General features: G+C 43.8%; 1 protein-coding gene across 6 annotated transcripts in view; it reads left to right on the plus strand.

The window, feature by feature from the left end:
* The first annotated feature begins 412 nt into the window (after window positions 1–412).
* The window catches only part of RNF157 (ring finger protein 157), a 70,511-nt gene continuing 47,745 nt past the window's right edge, over window positions 413–23,178 (plus strand). For 2 of the 6 annotated variants that reach the window (XM_083429899.1, XM_083429901.1), the window contains exon 1: window positions 413–1,679. In XM_083429899.1, coding sequence (XP_083286025.1) covers window positions 1,592–1,679 — 88 coding nt within the window. In that variant the 5' untranslated portion in view covers window positions 413–1,591. Of the gene's footprint in view, window positions 2,090–23,178 lie in introns of all 6 variants that reach the window. The other 4 variants (XM_083429900.1, XM_083429902.1, XM_083429898.1 and 1 more) reach the window with 3 other exon arrangements.

Consider the following 23,178-nt stretch of genomic DNA (forward strand, 5'->3'; position numbering starts at 1 on the left):
CCAAGTGTTGCCTTTTGTTAATCAGTCAATATCAGAAAGGGCACCCACTCATGGTATAATGGAATCAGCATGGTGGCACAGGTTTGTTATCGCTGCGGTTTATGAAATAGTGTCATACGAATGCAACTTTACAGCAGGCAGAAATTCAACAGGTGAATGGTTTGAGACATAGTAATATAAATAAAGCACACAAAGTGTATACGAATGTCATGCATACATTTAAAGGCACAGGAAGCCTTTCTTTGAAAGAAGGTAACAACTCTAAGGCAACAGAAGAGTCCTGATTGCCCATCTTTGCCTTCTAATTCCAGCATGTTCTTATCCCAATCGAGATATGGGCATGCTCCTTTTTATTTGTGTGCCTATTCAGGAAATGTTAGAGGACTTGAATTGGGCCCAGAAATGAGCTGGCAGCCTATGATTCGGAAATAGTGTATGTATGTAAGACATTGACGGTAAGTAAATTTCCTCACAGCGCCACCGCCGGACTTCTTTTAAGAGTAAACAAGGCTAGATGGGCTCCAGCTGTAGGGGCCCGGGCCTGCAGCCTCGCGGCCCACCGCTCCCAGGCAAGGGTGGCGCATCTTGGAAAACAAATTTGCAAAGTTGAAGCAGAAAAAGATGGGAGGCAGGCAAGCAGGCGGGTGTTCGCACCCTCGCGAAACTTTTCCCTTCCCTTGCAGCAGGCCGGCCTGTGGTGACTGAATGCCTCTAGGAAGCACCGCCTTTTATTCCAGCGAAACGTCCCCCAACTCCTACCAAGGTGAACTTGGGCAGCTGGCCGGCGGCGGAGGCCACACAGCCACCAGCACCGCGGTCGCTGCTGCTGCTGCCGCCCTCGCCCTCCCTTCCCTTCCCTCCATCGGGCCATGTGCCAGGGAGCTGCTGGGGCCGCGAGAGGAGGCGCCGCTGGCTGCTTAGCAGGCGGCCTCCATTGGCTGGAGAGCAGGGCTGCCGCTCACGTCAAGGCGGCGCCCAGCTCCTTTGCAAAGCTGCCTCCGCCGCTGCTGCTGCAATTGCAGGGAGAGGAGAGATGAGATGCTGCTGGTGCTGCCGAGGTTGCCTTCTGCACTCGTAGCAGCAGCGGCCGCAGCCCAGAGCTTGAGCTATGTGCATGATGATGCATGCAGCGCCGGCTTCTTCCCGCCCCATCCCAGCTGCACTGCTCTATAAGGGATTCCCGTTAGCCCAGCTCGCCTAAACGGTCCCCAGGTTGATTCACTCCTTTCGCTGCGGGGGGGGGGGGGGGCGACTGAGGAGGAGAGGGAGCGGAAAGGAGGGAACGGGGGTGGAAAAGATGGGGGGAATGGCTGCCTCTGTCCCCTGCTCGGTAGCAGCAGCAGCAGCAGGCACCGCCACCCCCCTGGGGGCAGCAGCAGGCAAGTCAATGCGGCAGCTTCTCCAGTGAGGGACCAGCAGCGCAGTTGCAGGAGGCAGCGGCTGACCTGAGTGCCTGCGCGCGTGTGTCTCCTTGCTGCCTTTCCGCGCCTCTCGTCTCGCTTTGCAAAGGTGCGAGCTAGGGAGGCGTCTCTCTCCAACCCCCGACCGCCTCCTCCCCGGATGCCCTCTAATACTGTACTACGTCTCAAGCATGGGAGCGCTAACCAGCCGGCAGAACGCAGGAGTGGAAGAGGTGGACATCCCGTCTAATTCCATCTACAGATATCCTCCTAAATCCGGTAAGGCTTAGCCGGGATGGGAGGAGGAGCAGCAGCAGCGGGGAGAGGCGAGGAGGGGAAGAGATCGGGGAACTAGCAGTGTGACGAAGCAAGGGCTGGACAGTTGAACTCCAGGCGGTAGCCGGGGGGAGGTCGCTGGATTTCGGCTTTGCACAAGCTGCCTGGGACGGGGGTGAAAAGCAGGACTTGCCTTTTACCGCACTGAAGCTGCTTCTTTGGCGGGGAGGGGGGCGCAGCCAACGAGTTTTCGGAGAGTTTTGGTGTCAGTCGAAGAAGGTCTCCCATGCAAGTAGCTCGAGAAGGTCTGGCGGCCGAGAATGCGGGTTTCTTTCGCCTGGGTCGACCTCCTCTAAAGCGCTCCCGGTGGCATCTGAATTGAGATAGCAACATTCATGGCATCATGCTTGTTGGTAAAGAACCTTTAAAAAATACTAAGAATTCTGTGGTGTTGTTGTTTTTTTAAAAAAGCCGAGCCTAAATCCAATGAAGGATTGCAGTTCCTTTTGGCTAGCTGTTCTCTCCGCCTTTCCTTGAGCAAAAAAACTCATTACAGTATGGTCCTGAATCGAGTTTTTTCAGCAGAGGAAAGTATTCCCCCTAAAATATGTGTGTGTCGTATGCCACCCCTTGGAATGTGGTTTTCGTACTTGCTACCTGTATTGACATTTTCACATGCTTGTTTATATTCTAATTGCTGTTTGGAAATATCCCACCCATCCTGCTAACAGTTTTTACGCTGTTGCTCACGATGGAATGTTTTCCAGTATTGATGGGACAGGGATACTGGGTTACCGAAGCTACACATGTAGCATTAGGTGAGATGAAATCAAAGTACACTACAGTACTGTACTTTTCTCACTCTCCTACATATAGGTGTAGAACTTCATGGTCTGCTTGTAAGTTTCCTCCCCCCCCCCTTTTTTTTTAAAGAAGCTAGAGGTAATGCTTAATTTTTCTAGTAGGGCTGTTTCCCATACTATTTGGTACCATTGGTCCATGCTTACTCCTGACAGGTCTCTCCAGTGTCTGGTTATGGTGTTTCTGGCTGCTGAAAGTACCCCTCCCCCCCCCAATGTCTCAACAAATGAAACGGATTTGTAAAAATGTTACATGGAACAAATACGAGAGACATTACACATACTTCTGTAAAACAAGAAAATCTTTAATAAAACAAAAAGAATAAAGCTAGAGGTAATGGTAGCTAGGAGAGACAGGATAAAATGGGATTAGAATTTAGCTTGCATGCAATGTGTTGGGTAGCTGCTTTTTTTCTTGACACTGTTCCTGTGCCTTTAACAGTAGTCTGGCATGCAGAAATTATGACAGGTTAATTTCCATTTTTTAAAAAAGGTTTTCCTGCTCCATTTTTTTTGTCAGGCAGCTATTAAAGGAAGGAGGCCATGTGCAAAGGAAGGTACTTAGGAGCTATTGTGCATAAGAGAGGATTTGAGCAGATAGTATTAGCCATGCAGGAGTTGGGGAAACATGTAAGTGCCAAATATTCTTCATCCTGCCTTTTAAAGGTGTATACTCTTTGCATCTGATCATTCTGGTTCTGGGGTCCCCAGTGTACGTGCCAAGGCTCCTCTGCCCTCTCCTCCTGTTGGCTTTTTGGTTGCATTTGGTTGGGTGGGTGGGTGGGTTTACCTGTTTTGAGTGGGTACTTCCTTCTTTCTTCTAGCTCATTTGTTTTGGGGTGAGTGTAAATGCCTTGCCTGCTCAGGGGCGTTCTGAGCATCACTAGCTTTTCCTCCTGTTAAATGGGTATTTATTTATTTTTTTAAAAAGCCTGTGAGCTCCAAAAGGTTGTGGACCCTTACTGTAGTTAATTACACAGGAGAATGCTTTGCAAAAATGGGGGCAAAAGTGTACTGCACATCCTAGTAACTTGTAGCAGTTGCATTGAGACACTACGCTACACAAACTGATAGTTTCATTTCTTATTCAGCTATCAGCATTCTGAATGCATTCCTGTGCACACTTAGAAACCCATCCCGTGGACCTCAGTGGGACTTAACTTTTGAGTAAAACTTGCATAGGGTAGCCTTTGCTTGATTACTTAAGATTAACTCCAGTTTCAGTAATTGGGGCCTGCATCTGAATACATGTGCTTTAGAAAGAAGGTGCCAGGATATCTTACTAATTATAAATGAAGGGTGTGGTCTTTTTTAGCTGCTTTCCATATTTATTGCTGGAATTTTTAGAAAGGGAGCTGTGTATTTTTACTAATATTAGTGTGGCACATCAGGTTCCCTTGAAGTCATGTTTCTATTAATTATTTTTAATTGTGTGTTTTGAAGATTTAACTCCCATTGGGACAGTGTAATTCAAAACAAAAGAGGTTTGGTGCCCTCAGATACTCAGAAGGGCATCTAAGCCTTTTGTTTCTAGTCCCTAGTGAGCAATCTTTGGAGTCTAGGTGATTCCAGAGTTCTTGTTGAAGCTCTGCACTAAGTATATTGTTAGGAACGAGTAGTGACTGTGTATGGCAGTACCAGGGGGCTGGGACTGGTGCAGAGGCCAGGGGACATGCCTAAGGAAGAGGCAATCTGTTGAGGCCTCATCATAACCGCTTCTTGCTTAAGCAAGAAATTGTCTGAATTTCTTGAGTTCACTTGTCAAGGTCTGGGTAATGGTTGCTTTCATATATCATTTCTCAGCTTAGTTGACATCCAAGACCTCATATGGAGTGCATGTTTGCAGAAGTTGTGACCTTAGCTTTCACAATAGTTTCTCTTGGTGCTACAAACATGCTTGACTTACTTTTGAATAAACATTCATAGTAGGGTTGGGTTGTAAGGCCTACTATGTTAAATAGGGCTTACTCCCGTGTAAGCTTCTACAGAATTGCAGACTTAGTTTGAATTTATATGCATACTTAACTGGGAGTAAGCTACATTCATTGTGGCAGGATTTACTTCCAAGTCAACATGTCTAGGATTGGGTTGCATGACCGCAGCTTTCTGTCTGTTTCCTTGATCCTAGCTGTCATTTAATAGCTGCTGAAAATATCAAAAGCTGCCTTATATTGAGTCAGACTATTAGTCCAGCTAACTCAGTTTTACATTGGGTTACAAACACTTCGGGTTACAGACTCCACTAACCCAGAAGTAGTACCTCGAGTTAAGAACTTTACCTCAGGATGAGAACAGAAATTGTGTGGTGGCAGCAGGAGGCCCCATTAGCTACAGTGGTACCTCAGGTTAAGAATGGACCTCCAGAACGAATTAAGTTCATAATCAGGGGTACCACTGTATTGTCCCAGGCCTACCTTGATACGTTGAGGATTATTGTTGTTTCATGAAGAGTTTTTAACCACTGCTCATTTCACTGTTTATCAGGAGCATTTCTCTTCCATTAGAGTAACATAAAAGTTCGAAGTCCTTTGTTTTATTTAATTTTCAAGTCACAACTTTATGACCTTTTAAAAAAGAGGGGGACGTAAGGTTGTGTTTACAGCAGAAAATGATTTGTTTGGCACTGGAGATTGTTAACAATAGGTGGTAATTTTGTTAAGCAGTTAGTTATTAAGTTAAGGTAAAAGAAAAAGGGTCCTTAATGATGTCTCCATTGCCCAAATTACTTGCTGATTACCAGCAAGGACCTTTGCAGAGTCATTGTTAACATAAACTCTGTTTCTGTATTGAGAATACATGCCTGGCTTTTTCAGTAGGCAGAGCAGCTGGAATCGGTTTGCTAAAACATCTGCCTGGCTGTTGGCATTTAGCAACTTTTCTTCCACCAATTGGGACAGAAGGTGTTTTCTGAAAGATTCATAAGCATAAACAGATGATGCCTGCCTTTCCTTTAAGAATTTTTTTTTAAATGGCCACACATTGGTATGGTGCCCTTTCTGTGGAGTTATGCCTTGTCCTTGATGGGCTGAGTGCGGTAGGAATGGCCTTTCCGTTTGGGCCATCAATCTCTTTAACGGCTGCTGGTCGTTTTCTTATTTGTGGCTAGTTTATTTTTTATAACAGAAAGCTTTTCAGCAGCAGCTACCTCTTGAAAGAAAGAGCCTTTGGTGTGGGGAGAGTCATTTGGATGCATGAATAAGCATGCCAAGTGAACAGATCAACAGTGTGCTTGGTGCTGTATAAAACACAGGCTGCACACAGTTCCTGCCCAGAAGCTGTGTCTGTGATAGGTTAATAACACATCAACCAAGAACACATGAGCCTTTACACCTGGGGAGTGTGGCTCTCCAGGCCTGCTTACCTGGCCCTTGGGGCACTCCTGGGACTACACCCCCTCCAACCTGCATCCTTCTCTGGCCCTGATCCACCCCCTCCTAGAATGTTTTTGGATGCTGGAAGGCACCCTTGAATTGTGATAGTGCCTCATGCTTGTCTGGATGAAGGCTGGAGAGGTGTGTGTGTATTGTGGTGATAGTGGTGGGTATCACAGAATCGTAGAGTTGGAAAGGACCACAAGGGTCATCTATTCCAACCCCCTGCAATGCAGGAATCTTTTGCCCAACGTGGGGCTCGAACCCGCGACCTTGAGATTAAGAGTCTTGTGCTCTGTCGACTGAGCTAGGTAGAAACGTTTGCATTCTGCATGTCTGCAATGTAGCCTACTGTGCAAAGGTCTCAACCTTGGCCCCGCCCACTTCTTTTGCCTATGGCCCTGCCCACTTTTTCCTCTAGCACCCCCCTTCACCCCCCCCCCCCCCGTCAAGGCTGCCCTCTAGGTAACGCAGCCCTCAAGCTAAAAAAGGTTTCCCACCTCTGCCCAGGCTGTGTGCTAAATCAAGTAAGATGCTTCAGGTGCCAAAGGGAGAGTAGGGATGGACTGTTACCTACCATTACCCACGGCCCTCTCCCATCTAGTCTGACTGTGAAGCCACAAGGGTGAGGTTTATTTAGGGAGCAATGTTTTAAAGGGAGATGTTTTTAATTTACTCTACAGGGTGGGATGCTGCCCGAGAGGTGCTGAGCATCAGGTGCGCTGATGGCTGGCTGTACCTAACTCCCCACAGGATGTGGGCTTGTTGGCAGAGGAGGGTTTAATCTCCCTAGGTGAGAGGTGGGGAGAAGGTGTCTGTATTGCCTCAGGTGGGAATGAGTGGTGTTTTTCTCCCTGCTGTTGTTTTATTGAGTGGACCTATTTTTCTCTGCATGATTATAGGTTGGTTAAACATTTGGGTGTTTTATTGAGGTCAGAATTGAGCGGCTGAAGTGATGTGCGTATAAGGAAAGTGTGCTTGTTGGGGGGCGGTTCTGTTTTTTAGAATGTGTATTTTAGAATGATTTTGGTGATTACGTGTGCGTTTGTAATATTTATGATACTTTCATGATACATAATGAAATTATTTTTGTAACTCTATTTATTTTGATTTGTGTATGTTTTGCTTTGGTTGTTCTCTTACTTCTTTTGTACATCGTTCAGAGAGCTATTGATTGATTGTGTTCCTTAAAGTGTGGAATTGTTTATTAGTAGTACAATATTGTTTTATATTTAAATGTGGAGTTTGCCTTACAATTCCCCCCCTATTGATTCATTTTTGCTGGGAAACATTTTGTTGAAATATGCTATGGCAAACTAAGAGGATGCACTGCGTATTTCTTACCTCAGAGCAGAATAATGTTGTGAGGTAGCATAAAGTAATTTGTGCTAGTAAATGAAGATCAAGAGGAAGAAGTAGAAGCATCTAAGGTTAAAAACTTTGTACATACTTGACTCTTACGTTATATGCCTTTTTGGTTTTTTACTGTAAACATTTTAAACATGGCAATGTCCAGTATTTAATTGAGAAATCTGACCCAGGGTTCTAAGCACACTTCTCTGCACGTCCCAGTATCCACCAAGATTGGTGGCGGTGTCAAAAAGAGAAAGTGAATACATAAAGCATTGGAGTCTATCAGCTAGGCATCTTCCAGATCTATCATCTGTCAGCAAGGAAGGGTACAGACTGGCTGAGAAGGTGGTCATGCATGCGTATGAAAGAGAACAGGATGACAACAGTTACTTTTGCCCTCCCCTTTGTGGCATACAGTCTCCCTCCACCCCCCAGTGTCCACCAAGGGTCATTTAGTCCAACCCCCTGCAATGCAGGAATCTCAGCTAAATCCTACATGGCAGATGGTCATTCAACCTCTGCCTCAAAACCTCCAAGGAAGGAGAGTTTGCCACCTCTTGCGGGAATCTGTTCCACTGTAGAAAAGCTCCTACTTTCAGAAAGTTCTTCCTGATGTTTAGTCAGAATCTCCTTTCTTGTAACTTGAATCCATTGGTTTGGGTCCTAGCTTCTAGAGCTGGAGAAAACAAGCTTGCTCCACCCTCCATGTGACAGCCCTTTAGATATTTGAAGAGGGCTATCATATATTATATCAGTCTCCTCATATATTATATCAGTTTCCTATATTATATCTATCAGGCTAAAGATACTCAACTGTTCATCTTAAGTCTTGGTTTCCAGACCACTGATCATCTTGGTTGTCCTCCTCTGCACACTTTCCAGCTTGTCAATATCCTCCTTAAATTGTGGTGCCCAGAATGTGCTGCAGTACTCCAGGTGTGGCCTGGCCAAGGCAGAATAGAGTAGTACTATTACTTCCCTTGATCAGGACACTAGACTTCTGTTGATGCAGCTTAGGTGGTGAGAGGGAGGGGTTCTTAACTCCTTTCTACATTTGCTGTTTCCACTGCTGTAAATCGACCAAAGTGCTTTCTCGTTTAGAAGAGACTTGTCTCTCCTGTGTCACCTCTTTGCTTCCACTGGAAATGGTTCCGCTTCATTTAAAGGAGCTGTTAGGCTGCCATGAAGCTCACACTGCCTCTAAATATGAAAATTCAGTTAGCTATCATGGCGCAATGGTCAGTGTCTGTCTGTGGGGAAACTGCTGTATTTAAGTAGTTGTTGCTAAATGTGGTCAACTATGTTAAGTGGGAAGAAATTAAAGGAAGAAATAGATGGTGCAATTAATTGGTGGCACTTGTTAGGGCGGCAAACAGGATGGCATCAGAGTAAGGAGAGTCTAGTGAATATTATCATTTTATTTGGCTGCTTGGACAGCAGTGCTTTCTGTCACGGCGCTAGAACATTGAGCATCTCTGTTCAGTTAGTGGCCTCTTGCTTAACCATGTGCTCTCTGCCAGAGCAACAGTGGACATTGTCATTCATACTCGTAGGGAAGGCACACACAGGAGAGAGAAGAGTGTGACAAAGGGTGGGGGAACCCCCAAGAGAGCCTGCCCAACTGTAACACAACAGCCCTGCAGTGCTGTCAATGGGACCTGTTCTCTGGTAGTTGCTGCCACCACCCTCTTACTTATTCTTGCAGCCTAGATGGGACAGGACCTGGGATACACCAAAGCAAAAACTTTTTTAAAGGCTCCAAACCATTGCACCCAGCACTTCTCAGTCCAACCTGCTCACAAACTGCTGGGGGAAAGCAGGGCTAGATTCCAGCTGCCTTATCCTAGCCCAAGATCAAAGCATCCTGGCAAAGCCTTCTAAACTTCCTAAAACCCAGGAACTCTGAGGCCAACGCACCCTGCATTTTTCCATACGGTTCTCTTACAAATGAGAAAACCTGAAAATATTTTGATTGAAGTACGGGGTAAAAGCAGTGGGTCCCCAATTGATGCCCTCCGGATATTTTTGAATGGCAACTCCTCTTGGTCCCAAACAGTCTGGTCAAATGTTGGGGATGATGGACATTGTAGTCCAGTATTTGGAGGGCTTCACTGGTTATGGCTGCAATCAAAAGTATGTAGAGATAGGTTCAAGCTCACTAACTAGTCTCCCCCAAAGTTCCTGGGCTCTTGTCAGCAGCAGATATAAATAAGCTCTACGGTGCCTGTTCCAGAGAGTGCTGCTTTATTAATGGCTGCATGATGTTCATTCAGCTATTGTAACAGTGGGGTTTCTTGGACAAGAATACAGACAGATGTACTTAATCTCCGTAAAGATCCTTAAGTAGGCCAGAGCACATGTCAGAACCACCACATGGATGCTGCCAAAAATATGGTCATCTTGTGGCAAGTGATTACTGGCTGTAATGAGTGCTGTATGGATCTGTGCGACCACAATATGAGTCTCCTTGCTACTATTCCATGTTTCTGATAGTTGTTGGCAAGGCTAATGGAGATACACAAACTACTCTTGGGATGGTGGTGATTTTACATTTCTATCCTGCCCTTGCTCCAAAAGGTAGCAAATTACAAAGCAGCAAAACAGTGCATCAGCAAATAAAATATAAGCACTTGAACTTCAGGAATATCTAAAAAGATTAAAATCATCTGAGAATTGTCACGTATCCTCACAGCTTATAATGTCAAGGCTGCAAGGAATACAGTCTTTCAGCCATCAAATGCCTTGGTGAACAGAGATGTTTTAAAATTCCTCTTGATGGGGACAGAAGCAGCTCACCTGGGGGCGGGGAGCATTCCACATATGGGGTGCCACTCCTGAAAAGGCCCTATCGTGCCAACTGTTCTGCCTCCACCTGTATATAGCAGTGTTGCATAGGCATAATGCCAACATTTTGGAAGTTAGACTTTTCGTAAAGTTGGGGGGGGGGACAGTCTTGGTGACCCGAGTCAGCCCTGTGTAGTAAAGTGATTGGCAGGGACTTTCTTGAATTTTTTTTTAAAACAAGGATGCAAAGTTCCAGCAGCACCACACAAAATCTTATCAGAGCGAAATTTTAAAGACTATCGATTGCAACCACGCTGCTCTGTTGCGGCTTCAGTTCACTGATTGAGGTTTGGATATGAGTAGTTCTTGACAGATGGTGTGCTCTATAGATACCTGGTCAGTTCTTTTAACATGAAATAGGGTTGTATATTTTCTGCAAAGTAGGTTTGGGTAAAAATGGCAGAAGTTTTACGAGTGAGAAGAAAAAGTGGTAGGTGGACTTGACTGTAATTAAATCTCAGCCCAGGACTGAAAATTACTTGTGTGGAATACCTATTGGCTGTATGCGTTCAGAAATTGTAAACGGTCTTGTATTTATAGTAATGCAATAGATTTCTCAAGAGATGCGTTTTTCCCCTACTCCATTTTGCACTGGCGCCCATGGAAGGAGGCAGTCAGCTACTTCTGGTAAATGCATAGGCTTATTCTGTCGCAGCAGATGAGCTGTTTACTGTGGAGAAAAGGAAGTGCTGCTTGGATTTATTGACCATTCATACTAAATACTTCTTCAAATAAGCCTCCAGATACATGGAGCTTTCTGCTGTGATTTTCCTGTGCTGTGGTTTTCCCCCTGGAAATTCCCAAACACACTCCTGGCCTTGCTGGAGCCCTTTTTTGGCCCTATGTGCAGGAAAATAGGGAGGGGGGGATACTGATAATCTGATCAGGAGGTGGAAGAGTTTGAAGGTATGGCAGGATTCAGGTGGGAAAAGATACCTTGACTCTCTGTTTAAATATGATTATATTGCCCACTTCTGTGTGTCAGTGTGGCAGAGGAGAAAGCGTGAGTTAGGATTAAGAGAAACACACCCTTCCATAAGGTTCCTTATAACCATCTAGCCTTGAGTGCTATACAGTACTTACTGTTCAATGGAAGCCTAACCCCTCAACCATTTAATGATATTTCTTCCTGTTGTAGTGATCGTAGTGTGCAGTGCTAGACGCTGCGTGATTTTAAACTTCATTTTTGTTGCTGCTTTTCTTTCTTATACAGGGTGAGTCCTTTAAAAGAGACCCTGTGGATACAGAATATACATGTTCCACGGGGCCTCTTTTAAAAGACTCACTCTGTGTATTGCAGTTTATTGTACTGAAATTTTAATTCCATAGAATTCAAGCTATAATACAATAAAATGCAATATAATAAAAGAACACAATAAAAGCTCGTATGAATATTTAATGCAATGAATGTGCCATCTTCAAACAGATCCACACACACACACACACTGCAGACTACCTGAATGTGGCCTGCAGACCAGATTTTGGAACCCCTTGGTGTGGATGATTCACAAGCCTGTGTGCAGCTTTTTATTTCTAACCAATTTAATACAATTGACATAATCAAGTGGTAAAACTCTTCCTGGATTAGCCCATTTCAGGCTCTAGTGGTTTGGACCTGGGTGGGGTTTTGTATGTTTAAGTGTGCCCTTACGGGAAGAAACCCACTTGTAAACTAGTGTAATGGAGAGACAGTTTAGAGGTTTTTAAAACAAAGAAAGCATTTAAACATGCATTGAAATAGAAAAATATACATAGTAAGAATTATGCCAACCAATCAAACCATTACAATATAATACTCACTGTGTTGTGAACACATAAGATGTAGGGAACCTTTGGTCTGCCAGATGTTGCTGAACTACAACTCCCATCAAGCCTGGCAGCAAGCATGGCCAATGGGCCAGGGATGATGGGAGCTGTAGTCCAGCAACATCTGGAGGGCCAGCGGTTTCCCACACCTGCATTAGGTGCATCGTTGCTTTACACTATTTAGCACATTTTATTTCCCACTTTCCAATGTGAGGCTCCAGACTCGGGCTGGCTTAGCTTCAGTAAAACGGCTGTATCACTTCTTCCTTAGAATAAGGGAATGTGCATGATCTGGTACTCTTTTATGTGGCTATAAATCATGAATATGAATGGAAACTCACTTGTGTTAAACTGGTTTATTAGAACCTCAAGCATATTGTGAAATATCTATTAATTTCCTTACAATAACGCTTGAGGAATATTTTAGTTAAAACATCTATTACAATATATCATAAACTAATTCTGGCTGAAGCAGAAATTGCTGACCTTGTCGAGGCCTTCCAGGTTTTTCATTAAATCTGGTTAGTTAACTAGATCATGTCCAGCAGAGGTTTCACGTTGGACAGACAATTGGGCCTGGCTGACCAGGACTGCTCTCTTCCGTGCACAGGTAAACAAATCTCCAAACTGAGAAACAGACAAGACATTTCCCCCCTAACCCCACCCCCAAAGTTGCATCATACGTATCTTCTTCAGCTTCTCTAGATACTATCCAGTAAGACCGGTCGAAAGCAGTAAGGGGCTCATGGGAAAGGAGGATTTCTGCACTTAAGTGGATTATCTGAACTGCAAGCAGCACAAGGGCTGTCTGTTTCCCTTGTTGATGTACAAATGGCTCCAGGATAAATGCCGCCTACTGCTCACAAGCCCTTCCCTTTCTGTAAGCATCTGTATAAAATGTTTCTATCTTAAATTCAAAACAAAACAAAACAATAAACCAGGGCAAAAGTAGGCAGCTAATTAGCCACTGCTCTGTCCAGGGCACAGCTGAGATTTTTTTCCTAGGCTTTCCACCTTCTGGGCCTTCAACACAATGTTAAATCCACAAAACAAGAGTCATTGGGAGCATAAGTAGGATTGAACGGTGTGCAAGCTTATATTTTTCTCCTTCACCCCCAGTTGCTCTGGGTTTGGCTTCTCTCACACACATTGGACAGCTTCATGTCTGTATTTGCAGGTGTTGGCATCTACGTTATAGAAACCTTGGTCATGTTCCATGTAAACTGCTTAGAGAGGTTATGGATGATTAAGCGGTTTGTAAACCTTGTTGAATAAACTAACTGACTAACTAATTAACTAACCAACCAACCATGTCCTAATTTTCTTTGTGACCTCGGAAGTTGCAGATTTCTTGAGGAGGACTGCATTTCCCACAATAATTTAACTCTCTTTAATGAGGTTTTAGTCCTCTTGGGGCAGGTGTCTGTTAAACAGCTGTAATTTGGTTCTTATTTCTTGAGGCAGAGGTTTCCCTCTCCTTCAAGCCTTTCTATAATAATATAATATAATATAATATAATATAATATAATATAATATAATATAATATAATAATATATTAGAAATAATATGTATGTCTTCTAGGACCAAGACCTTTGGAAGTGGAGATGGGGGGAAATGCTGTTTTAGTAGTGGCATTTCACATAGGTTGGGTGACAAACAGAAATGCTAAACATCTCTTACTACTCTAATCAAAATCTGATTAGACCAAAAGCCTTGCTTTTAATCAGCGATTAATGTATTAAGACTTCCAGCCATACTCTCACAGATGGGCAGTAATGGGTGGGTGGGTGGGCAGCTAATGTTGGCTTCGGAGTATAGCTACTAGGGCACACAAATTGTCTTCCTCTATCTTTTATGTAACCCTGAAGAGGGGAGGGAACTCTCAAATGCACACATTGATCCAGAGCTTTATCTGTGTTTAGTTGCTGGTGTCCAAATGATTATGCAGCAAGTGAAGTAGAAGGCGCTATATGCCTCAAAGAGATTTCCTCTCTCCAGTCAGTGAGTATCTAGTCAGTTTTATAGATCCTTCACTGACTACGAGCCAGACAAAGAAACAAGTCTCAGCAATACCCTTTTCATTTTTAGAATGAGGTTTTTCCAGCTTATCTGTTCTGCTGTGCTATTTTTAAAAAAACCTTTGAGGAAGAACTGTGATGATTATAGAGCCACAATTGCATATCTGAGGTTTGAAGGCTGAGTGTTCTTTGAATTTTCTGCCATTACAAAGCATGCAAATCTTGTTCCTTATACAATCAATATGGAGGATCTCTCTGTATAAGCAAATAAAATTGTTTCAGAAATGTTAGTTTAAAAATGGCTGGGTTTGCAGCAAGTTAAAAATTATGGCTTGAAGAGTAGGTGGTTTTTGTTGCCAGCATCTCTCCCCTTACCAAACACATGCCTTAAAAGTTGCCATGTCGGAGGCTGAAATTGTTGTTGTTGTTTTTAACAATCAGATATCCTAATAGAGCAGGGGTCTGAAACCTTTAAGACAAAAAGAGCCACTTGGACCCGTTTCCGAAGGGGAAAAAAACTGGGAGCCGCAAAACTCGTCATTACGGTGCCTGACTAACGCACGCACCGCCCCCATGCGACGTCACAGCCAGTACAGCGCCCGCCACAGTGGGGAGTGTTGGGGCGCACAATGCGCCTCCTCCCCTCACTAGTATCCACCCCAGAGCCGCGGCAAAGGTGTAAAAGAGCCACATGCGGCTCCGGAGCCGTGGGTTGCAGACCCCTGCAATAGAGGATCCATTTCATTGGTCTGGTGCCAATCCATTGTGTGGTTTTTAAAGTCAGCTTTAAGAGTGCCCATTTTAGTCGATGGGCAGCTTAATGCAGCTATGCATGTCAGTGAAGGAAAATAAGGACTTGGAGAAGACCTGGAAACGATATGTGACTTCTACCACACAGTTTTAAATGGTGAATGTGCCACTACCTGACAAGCAAGTAGAAGGCTAGTTAGAAGTCGTGGTAGTAGCTGCCACCATATCTGGATGGGGTGTGGGGGGGGTAGGTAGGTAGGTAGGTAGGTAGATCATTATGAGTGTGGGGGGTAGGTAGGTAGATCATTATGGGAATGGGGACCGTGGTATCTTTAGGATCTACAGTTTAATTTACAGACATATACAACCTGAGCACAGTGTTCCAACATGAACACTCCCATTAGCTTTCTGGGTTTCCCCAAAACCATAGCTTTGGATTCAGCACAGAGCAAGACTCATCCGGCCAGGTAAGGTGGGAAAAGGCCCACTCTCCTCTTCCTGGAAGCATCTCCACTTAGTGTTGCTATGGCAACATGGCTCACTCTTGGAGATGCTGATGACAATACTTAACTGGCCAGCTAAGACCATTAGTTTACAGAGAGACTGGTTTGGTCAGTTCCGCACATTTCCTCTTGTAGGTTCTAATCCAGGCAAAGGCAAAACTCCGGCCCTCCAGACTACAATTCCCATCATCTCTGACCACTGGTCCTGTTAGCTAGGGATGATGGGAATTGTAGTCCCAAACATCTGGAGGGCCAGAGTTTACCTATGCCTGTAATCTCATGGTTACAGAATCACATGTATGGAAGCAACCCACCAGTATCTTCCAGAGCAACCCTTCAAGCCTCAGTATGTATACAGGTGCCAGGCAGTGTTTTTGAGTTTGGTTGAGTAGCAGTCAGTGATGGTGTGCAATTCCTTGACATTAAGAATGCATATTGTGGCTTCAGTTGTATTCTGTGGCTTGGCTTACTTCCCTGAGTGATCTGCTCGCTTGTGTTTTGAGATCTTTGTTATAGACTGAGGTTAAGAGCTTCTAAAATCATAATCATAAATACCACCCCAAGGGCATTTTTTCCTAATCTGTAACATGAGTAAATGCTTTTTTTGTAATGCGTGTTAAGTGTTCTGTCAGCTACATATACGTGATCTGATATGTATTCTGCAGCTTGGCTCACCTGTTTGAGTTATCGGATCTGCAAGTGATTCCAGCTTTCCCCCTATGCTTCTGACACAGTTATATTGCATTAGGTTGATCTGTGGTTTCCTGATGAGGTGTGCGGATGGCTTTGCCAGGTGGTGGGGGGCTTAGAAGTATATGAAGTGGCTGTACACCTTTGATGAATAGAGTGTTTTCTGCATATATAGCAAGTCATTAGGAAAAGTGCATCTGTTATTAATCTGGACACTTGCTATGCTTGTTGCTGTGGTGATCGTGTATGCATGCAACCGGCGGAAATTAGCTTTGTATGTAACAAGTGATTTTTAAGCCTTACAGTGGTACCTCGGGTTAAGTACTTAATTCGTTCTGGAGGTCCGTTCTTAACCTGAAACTGTTCTTAACCTGAAGCACCACTTTAGCTAATGGGGCCTCCTGCTGCCGCTGCGCTGCCTGAGCACAGTTTCTGTTCTTATCCTGAAGCAAAGTTCTTAACCTGAAGCACTATTTCTGGGTTAGCAGAGTGTGTAACCTGAAGTGTATGTAACCCGAGGTACCACTGTATTTATTGAACTTCTGTTTGGTCTGTATGGGAGCAATGGTAAACACGTTCCGACTATCAGGTTTGATATAGGAAGTAGTGAGATACTATAGGAAGCATTTTGAACCCGTTAAAGTGCAGTACAGTTTCTCATCCTCATCTCACAAAAATCAGAAAGATCTGTTTTAAGCAACAAGTCTTTTAAATATGCTCATGCACCCAAAGTATGAAAGCTCTAAAACTTAAGGATTCTTCTTCTATTTATTTAGGGTGGAATTTAATGTAGCTCTGAGCTTCTTGTTCCATCAGCACAAGGATTTATCCTTGTGAAACAGAATGTTCTCCCCTATCCTCCTCCCCGTGCCCCCATTAAATTGGTTCTAAAGGTCCCCCCAACCACCTGGAGCAGCTTTGCAGAGGGTGCAAGGGGTGAAAAGTGCCAGGGCACAAGCAGAAATCCTTGCACTGGCAGAATGTGATGGTTCATTTATTTATTCAAATATTTATAAATCTGCACTTTCATAAAGGCATAATGCAGCAGTATGTAGCAATACAGGATTACAATAGAATCAGTAAAGGCATAAGGAAAAACACAAATAAAACATCTGTAAACACTGGTTGATTTGAAAGGAAACAAATACGTATTGCAAAGGCCTGGATAAACAATGTTAATTTTCAGAAGACATCTAAAACTGGGATAGCTAAGTTGGTATAGCATGAGGCTTTTAATCTCAGGGTCATGAGTTTAAGCTTAATGTTGGGCAAAAATATTCCTGCATTGCAAGGGGTTGGACTAGATGGCCCTTGTGGTCCCTTCCAACTCTGTAATTCCAAGACAAGGACGATTCCTGCTTACCCTCCAAAGTGAACCTAACATCAGGATTCCCCACCCACCAAAGCTGCAGAGAAAGTAGAGTGATGTCGAAAGGGAAAGGGTGGATATGTGCAGTTTAGGCTCTAATCACAACAGGTTGGACTGTAGAATATCTTTACTGCTTACACAGAAGTGATATTAGCCCAAAACTGGAAATCGCAAGAGATACCAAAAATAGAAGAATGGCAGGTGTAGATGTTGGACTTTTTGGAGCTGCCCGACCTGACTGGAAGAATCCGCGACCAGAAGGAAGAGGAGATACAAGAGGACTGGAAGAAATTTAAAGAATATTTAGCTAAATATTGTAATGTAAGATAAATAGAAAATTCTTGGAATTAACAAATAGGCTTAGGGGTAGAATAAGAATATGTGGTACTAAATATTAATGATTAGAAGAAGAATAAAGGAGAAGAGGTTAGTTGATGAAAGGAGTTAATATTATTAGAAATATGAAATCGGAGATCTGTTATACAGGTGATATAATGAAATTCAGATAGAGGGGATTTGAGGAAGTCAGTTACCAATGTTAAGAGATTTAGGTATTTGAAGTAATAATTTTCTTATGTGTTTAGTTTATTTTCTTCAATATGCTTTTTTCTTTTTCCTGTGTGAAAAATCTGGACAATCAATAAAAGAAATTTGGAAGGGAAAAAAAGAGAAAGTAGAATGATGCTGAAAGGGAAAGGGTGGATATGTGCAGCTTAGGCTCTAATCACAATAGGTTGGACTGTAGAATATCTTTACTTATCACAGAAGTGATATTAAGGTGCATTGCCATGTTCTCTCCAGGCTTGTCCACCTTGCTTCTAGGATGATGCAAACTTTTGTGGGTTCTGTCTGGCTAATAACTATCTGTACACCAGGGTAATGAAGAGTAGTCTCTCTGGAGAGGTCTTTGTAATTAAAGCAGCCAGTTGTGACACCTGAGATTAATTTTGGAAAGATAAAGCTACCGCTCACTATCTGTCAGGCACATAGCTGTGTGGGGTCTAACCAGTTGTTTTCTAAAAGCGTAGTTCTGCTCTTCCTGCCTGACACTTGGTTGTTGCTGTGCGTTTTTGTCACTGGGAAACAACAAGCAGCTTGCTAGGCTGTCAGGGAGCATAGGTGAATTTCGTTTTTCTGGTGGTTGTGTTCACATAACAGATGGGCAGCTGAGGGGAGGCTCAAACTGAGGACTGCGTAGTTCACAGCTGAGTCTCTTAGCCTTGGTTATGGGAGTGTGTGCTACACTCTCTTGCGTATTCAGCACTGAAAAGCAAACTTGAACTCAGAGCCATTTGGCCATTATGCTCCCTCCCATAGACCTTTTTGTGGATAGGTTGCTTTGCTGCAAATATCAAATAAGATCTCTTTAGCACCTCATAATGGATTCTTTGGAGACCAGGATCTAAAGCTACATGTGCAGGGTGAGGTATTATGTGTAGACAAGATGAACTGGAAGCTCATAGAGAGGCAAGAGGAGGGATTTTTGATAAGTACTGTACAGGTCTAAGGTTGTGCATGGAATTCCCGGACATACCCGGATTACTGCAATTGGAAGCAGTGTCTGGATGGAAATTGGCATAGCAAAAAAGCTCAACAATATTTGTGTCTGGATTTTCACTTTCTGGAATATGGCAACCTTATATGCGCAGCCCTTGCCAGGCTCAGCTTTCTTCTGCACAACTGAATCCTGACCTCCCATTGCATCTGGTCACCTAAATGTGTGGCTTGCTGTGATTCTGCATCTGTTTTTCGAAGAAAGTTGCAAGGTTTTAACTATGCTCACTTTTAAATGAGGTCCTGCATCTCTCAGCTTCTTCCATGTTTCATTAGAAGGCTAGATTAACTCTCTGGTCAAACTGCATTCCTTTTCTCTTGCCCCTCAGTCATGTGCCTGCATTGGTTTTGGTGAGCTCCAGGGTTCTTTCAAATGTCTGTCTGTCTGCCTCTCTCCCCCACAACTCTTGTTTCCCTATAAATTATGTACATGGAAAAAATGGGGCCAGAAAGCAGCAGGCATCAATAATTGATTGCAGAACCTTCCTAAATGATGAGCTGCATCTTGGCGTCTGTAGAGGTGCCTGGTGTTCTTCTTGTTTGGAAACAATTGTATAGGGGTGTTGTTGTTTTTTTGCTGACAAATATACAGTATTGATATTTGCAAGGGGACGCTGCAGGTTTTTCAGTAGATGTTTTATAAAAGAGAGCTTTGTTTCATTTTGAACTGTTGCCCTTAAATTTTTATTTCTTTTAAAACATTCTGCACTGCCTTTCATACACCATGAAAAGGCAGTGTACCCCCCCAAAAAAGGGGGGGGAAAGGGAGTGTGTTAAACTTAAAATTCAGAATGAAATGTCAGCTACTAGGTCAATGGCAAATAAGTTCAAGCCTCCTAAGTGGAGGTTTTATTTTTATCCACTCAATATCTCTATTAGTTTTGAAATTGTTGTTACCCGTGCAGTTGTTTTAACTGGACCCGTTTCAGTCTGGGTTCAGGCCTGGGCTTGGCACGGAATTGGCCTTGGTTGCCCTAACAAATGACCTCCTTCGAGGGAGAGGTGGCAGAGTGCAACCCTACTACTGCAGGATCTCTCAGCGGCTGGGGGGGCTGCACGTCTAGGTTTTGGCAATTTAACTGTGACACTCTTCTTATCCCAATGCTACTTAACATCTATATGAATCTGTTTGGAGCAAACCAATAGGAGGTTTGGGGTACAGTGTCAGTATCCCGATGACACTAGGCTTTGCTTTGCTATCAGATCTGAGTCAGAAGAGACAGTACATAGATTGAACCAGTGCCTGGATGCAGTTGTCGAGTGGATGATGGCCAACAGATTTGAAGCAGAGTCCTGCTAAGGGACACGGGTGGCGCTGTGGGTTAAAGCCTCAGCGCCTAGGGCTTGCCGATCAAGAGGTCGGCGGTTCGAATCCCTGCGGCGGGGTGCGCTCCCGTTGTTCGGTCCCAGCGCCTGCCAACCTAGCAGTTCGAAAGCACTCCCGGGTGCAAGTAGATAAATAGGGACCGCTTACTAGCGGGAAGGTAAACGGCGTTTCCGTGTGCGGCTCTGGCTCGCCAGAGCAGCGATGTCACGCTGGCCACGTGACCCGGAAGTGTCTTCGGACAGTGCTGGCCCTTGGCCTCTTTGAGTGAGATGGGCGCACAACCCTAGAGTCTGTCAAGACTGGCCCGTACGGGCAGGGGTACCTTTATCTTTACCTTTACTTGCTCAGATAGTGACTGTGTTCACACTTCCATTTACTGTGCAATCACTGTGTTTCCAGGGCAGAGTTTTTAATCCATGTTCACCCGACAACGTCATACGAAATGCATTTATATTTTGTACTTGGTTGTGAGATACTACTGCTTGATGCTGCTGTTTCTTATCACAAGACCATTCCGCTGTGAATTGATTGCTTGTTTGTTTAAAAATGTGTATATAGCCTTTCTGCAGCAAGTAATACCTCAGGCAGCTAACATACACACAAAAAGGATAAAACATACAGTGGTACCTCAGGTTACATACGCTTCAGGTTACAGACTCCGCTAACCCAGATATAGTACCTTGGGTTAAGAACTTTGCTTCAGGATGAGAACAGAAATCGTGCTCCGGTGGCAGCAGGAGGCGCCATTAGCTAAAGTGGTGCTTCAGGTTAAGAACAGTTTCAGGTTAAGAACAGACCTCCAGAATGAATTAAGTACTTAACCAGAGGTACCACTGTATTGTAAATGTTGAGGTTCTGTCTGGAAAATAGAAGTAGATGAAGATAAATCATGCTAGCTAGAGCACTCATCAGACTGGTTCAATATGTGCAAAGCCATGTACAAAATATTATGAGAACTGAAAAGAAAGTTTGGTTTTCTAGAGCCTCTGACCTGGTTTAAGATCCATCTTTGTGATATTGACTCATTGTGCAGGCTTGTTACCCAAGCTGAAGTTTCTTTATATAAGCCATAGTAACCCAGCAAAAGGAGTCATTGCAAGGCCAAACATAATAGTCTATAAAGTCACCTTGAAAGTTTTACGGGTGAAAGAGTGGGCTATCAATATTTTTAAAATAAAATAATGTCCCTCACCAGATTAAAATGTGCTACGGAAGCAATTACTAGAGTAATTGTCGTTACACATTTCTGTAACCTATGGAGTGATGATTCAGCTGACTTTTGTATACCTACCACCAATCTTCACCTCAAGGTGAGGGCAGCAGAGGAGTGAAGAGAGCACGTTTTGAATTAACTGTTGCAGCGTGCGGCTTTTAATAACGGCCCTCAACCCATCCAACTGGAAAATAGCTTGTGAAATAGAAATGTTTATATACTCCTTAAAGATGAGTATGTAGTTCTTACTTCTATGGCCTGTTCTATAAAAGCATTAGTATGGTAGCAGCGGTGATGTGGTTTTGCTCGTTTGGATCAGAGGACGGGCAGAACTTGAATAATTTGCAGTTTCAGGAGAGTAGCCATGTAAAAGTTTGTAATGGCAAGGTATGCTCTGTGTAATACCTTCAAGGTTAACCAAGCTGTTGTGGAAAGGACAACAAATGAAACCGCTCTGCCGGGGAAAGCTCTTATCCTCGTTTTCTTTAAAAGCCAAGGCCTATCTATTACCACTAGCATTGTAATACTAGATTGTTAAAAGTGCATTTGACCTTTTTGCTAAATCCCGTAGTTGGGATAAAAGTGCATTAGAGGGGGCATGGGTAGTGTATGTAAACACGTTGCAAGCCTGCTGTGAGTGGTTCTCTTCTAAGATGTTCAAACAAACAGTCAATAAAAGATATGTGAAGGAAGCTGTATGTGAGCTGTAAAGAGAGAAGTTTGTTACCCTTTTGTTTAAATTCCATACAGAGTTTTCCAAGTGTTGCCATATCCTATTATTTTTATGTGGCAGGGTAGTCTCAAATTTCACCGCTGTGGAAGTCGATCACAATCTGAGGAGACTTTCAGAGCAATTGCAAGATTTCCATTTTTGTACAAATGTTCTCTTTTTTTGGTGGTACCTCAAACTGTTTTTTTAAAAAAAACATGCACTGGGTGATACACAGAGTTTGTCATATTCCTAAATCCATTGATTTCAGTGGTTGTGCTCGTGATTGTGACTAACTTTGGATGTGATGCATAAAGCTACTTTTTCAGTATGGAACATAGTGCCTCAGGGCAGATGACCTCAAGGCTTTCTTTAACACGGGCTGGAAAATTTTCCATGGCTATATTTCTCTGCAGAAAACGTCAAACTTCTAGAAATGCATCATTTATGCATTTACTAACTTGTTTATATACCCTGCCCTATATCACATTGCGGGGTTCACAATTTGTGCAGGCGACACGACATCAGCAAAACCAAGAACGAGTAAAATGTTCTATAAAATATTCATCTTAAAGCTGTAACATTAGGCTGCAAGATTAACAGTTCATACATTCTTGAGGAACCAAGTACTAACGTGGTACCAGAACAGAGCCAAAGTTGGTGCTAGCTGGACCTCAGAGGAGTGGTCAGACCACAGACATGGTGCCACAACAGACAGGGCCCTTCGTCTTCTGTTGCTACATACTCTGAGGTGTATCTAGGCTCCCTTGCGCCCTTGGCAAGGAGCTATATTGGTGCCCCACAATCCCTTGCACCCTTGACAAGGAGATACTGGCTGCCCAGAAGAGCAGCCCGGGATGTGTACACATGGGTGGGCGGGTTCCTAGCCAGTCTGAGTCAGTCGATAGGAGTGATTTTGCGTCCCCCCTCCCGGGTCTGCACCATTTTCAGGAGCCAACTTGACCAACCCCTAGGTATGCCCCTGCAAGTAATGTTCCAAACTTAAAAATGGAAAGCGGAATGCTGGTGGTCAACAAAAGAGGTTCAAAGACTGTCTCAAGGCAAATCTTTAAAAAATGTAGTATAAACACCAACAGTTGGGAAACACTTGCCTGTGAGTGCTCCAATTGGAGAA

The sequence above is a fragment of the Podarcis tiliguerta genome, assembly GCF_965153285.1.
Source record: "Podarcis tiliguerta genome assembly, chromosome: 2".
Lineage (NCBI taxonomy): Eukaryota > Metazoa > Chordata > Lepidosauria > Squamata > Lacertidae > Podarcis > Podarcis tiliguerta.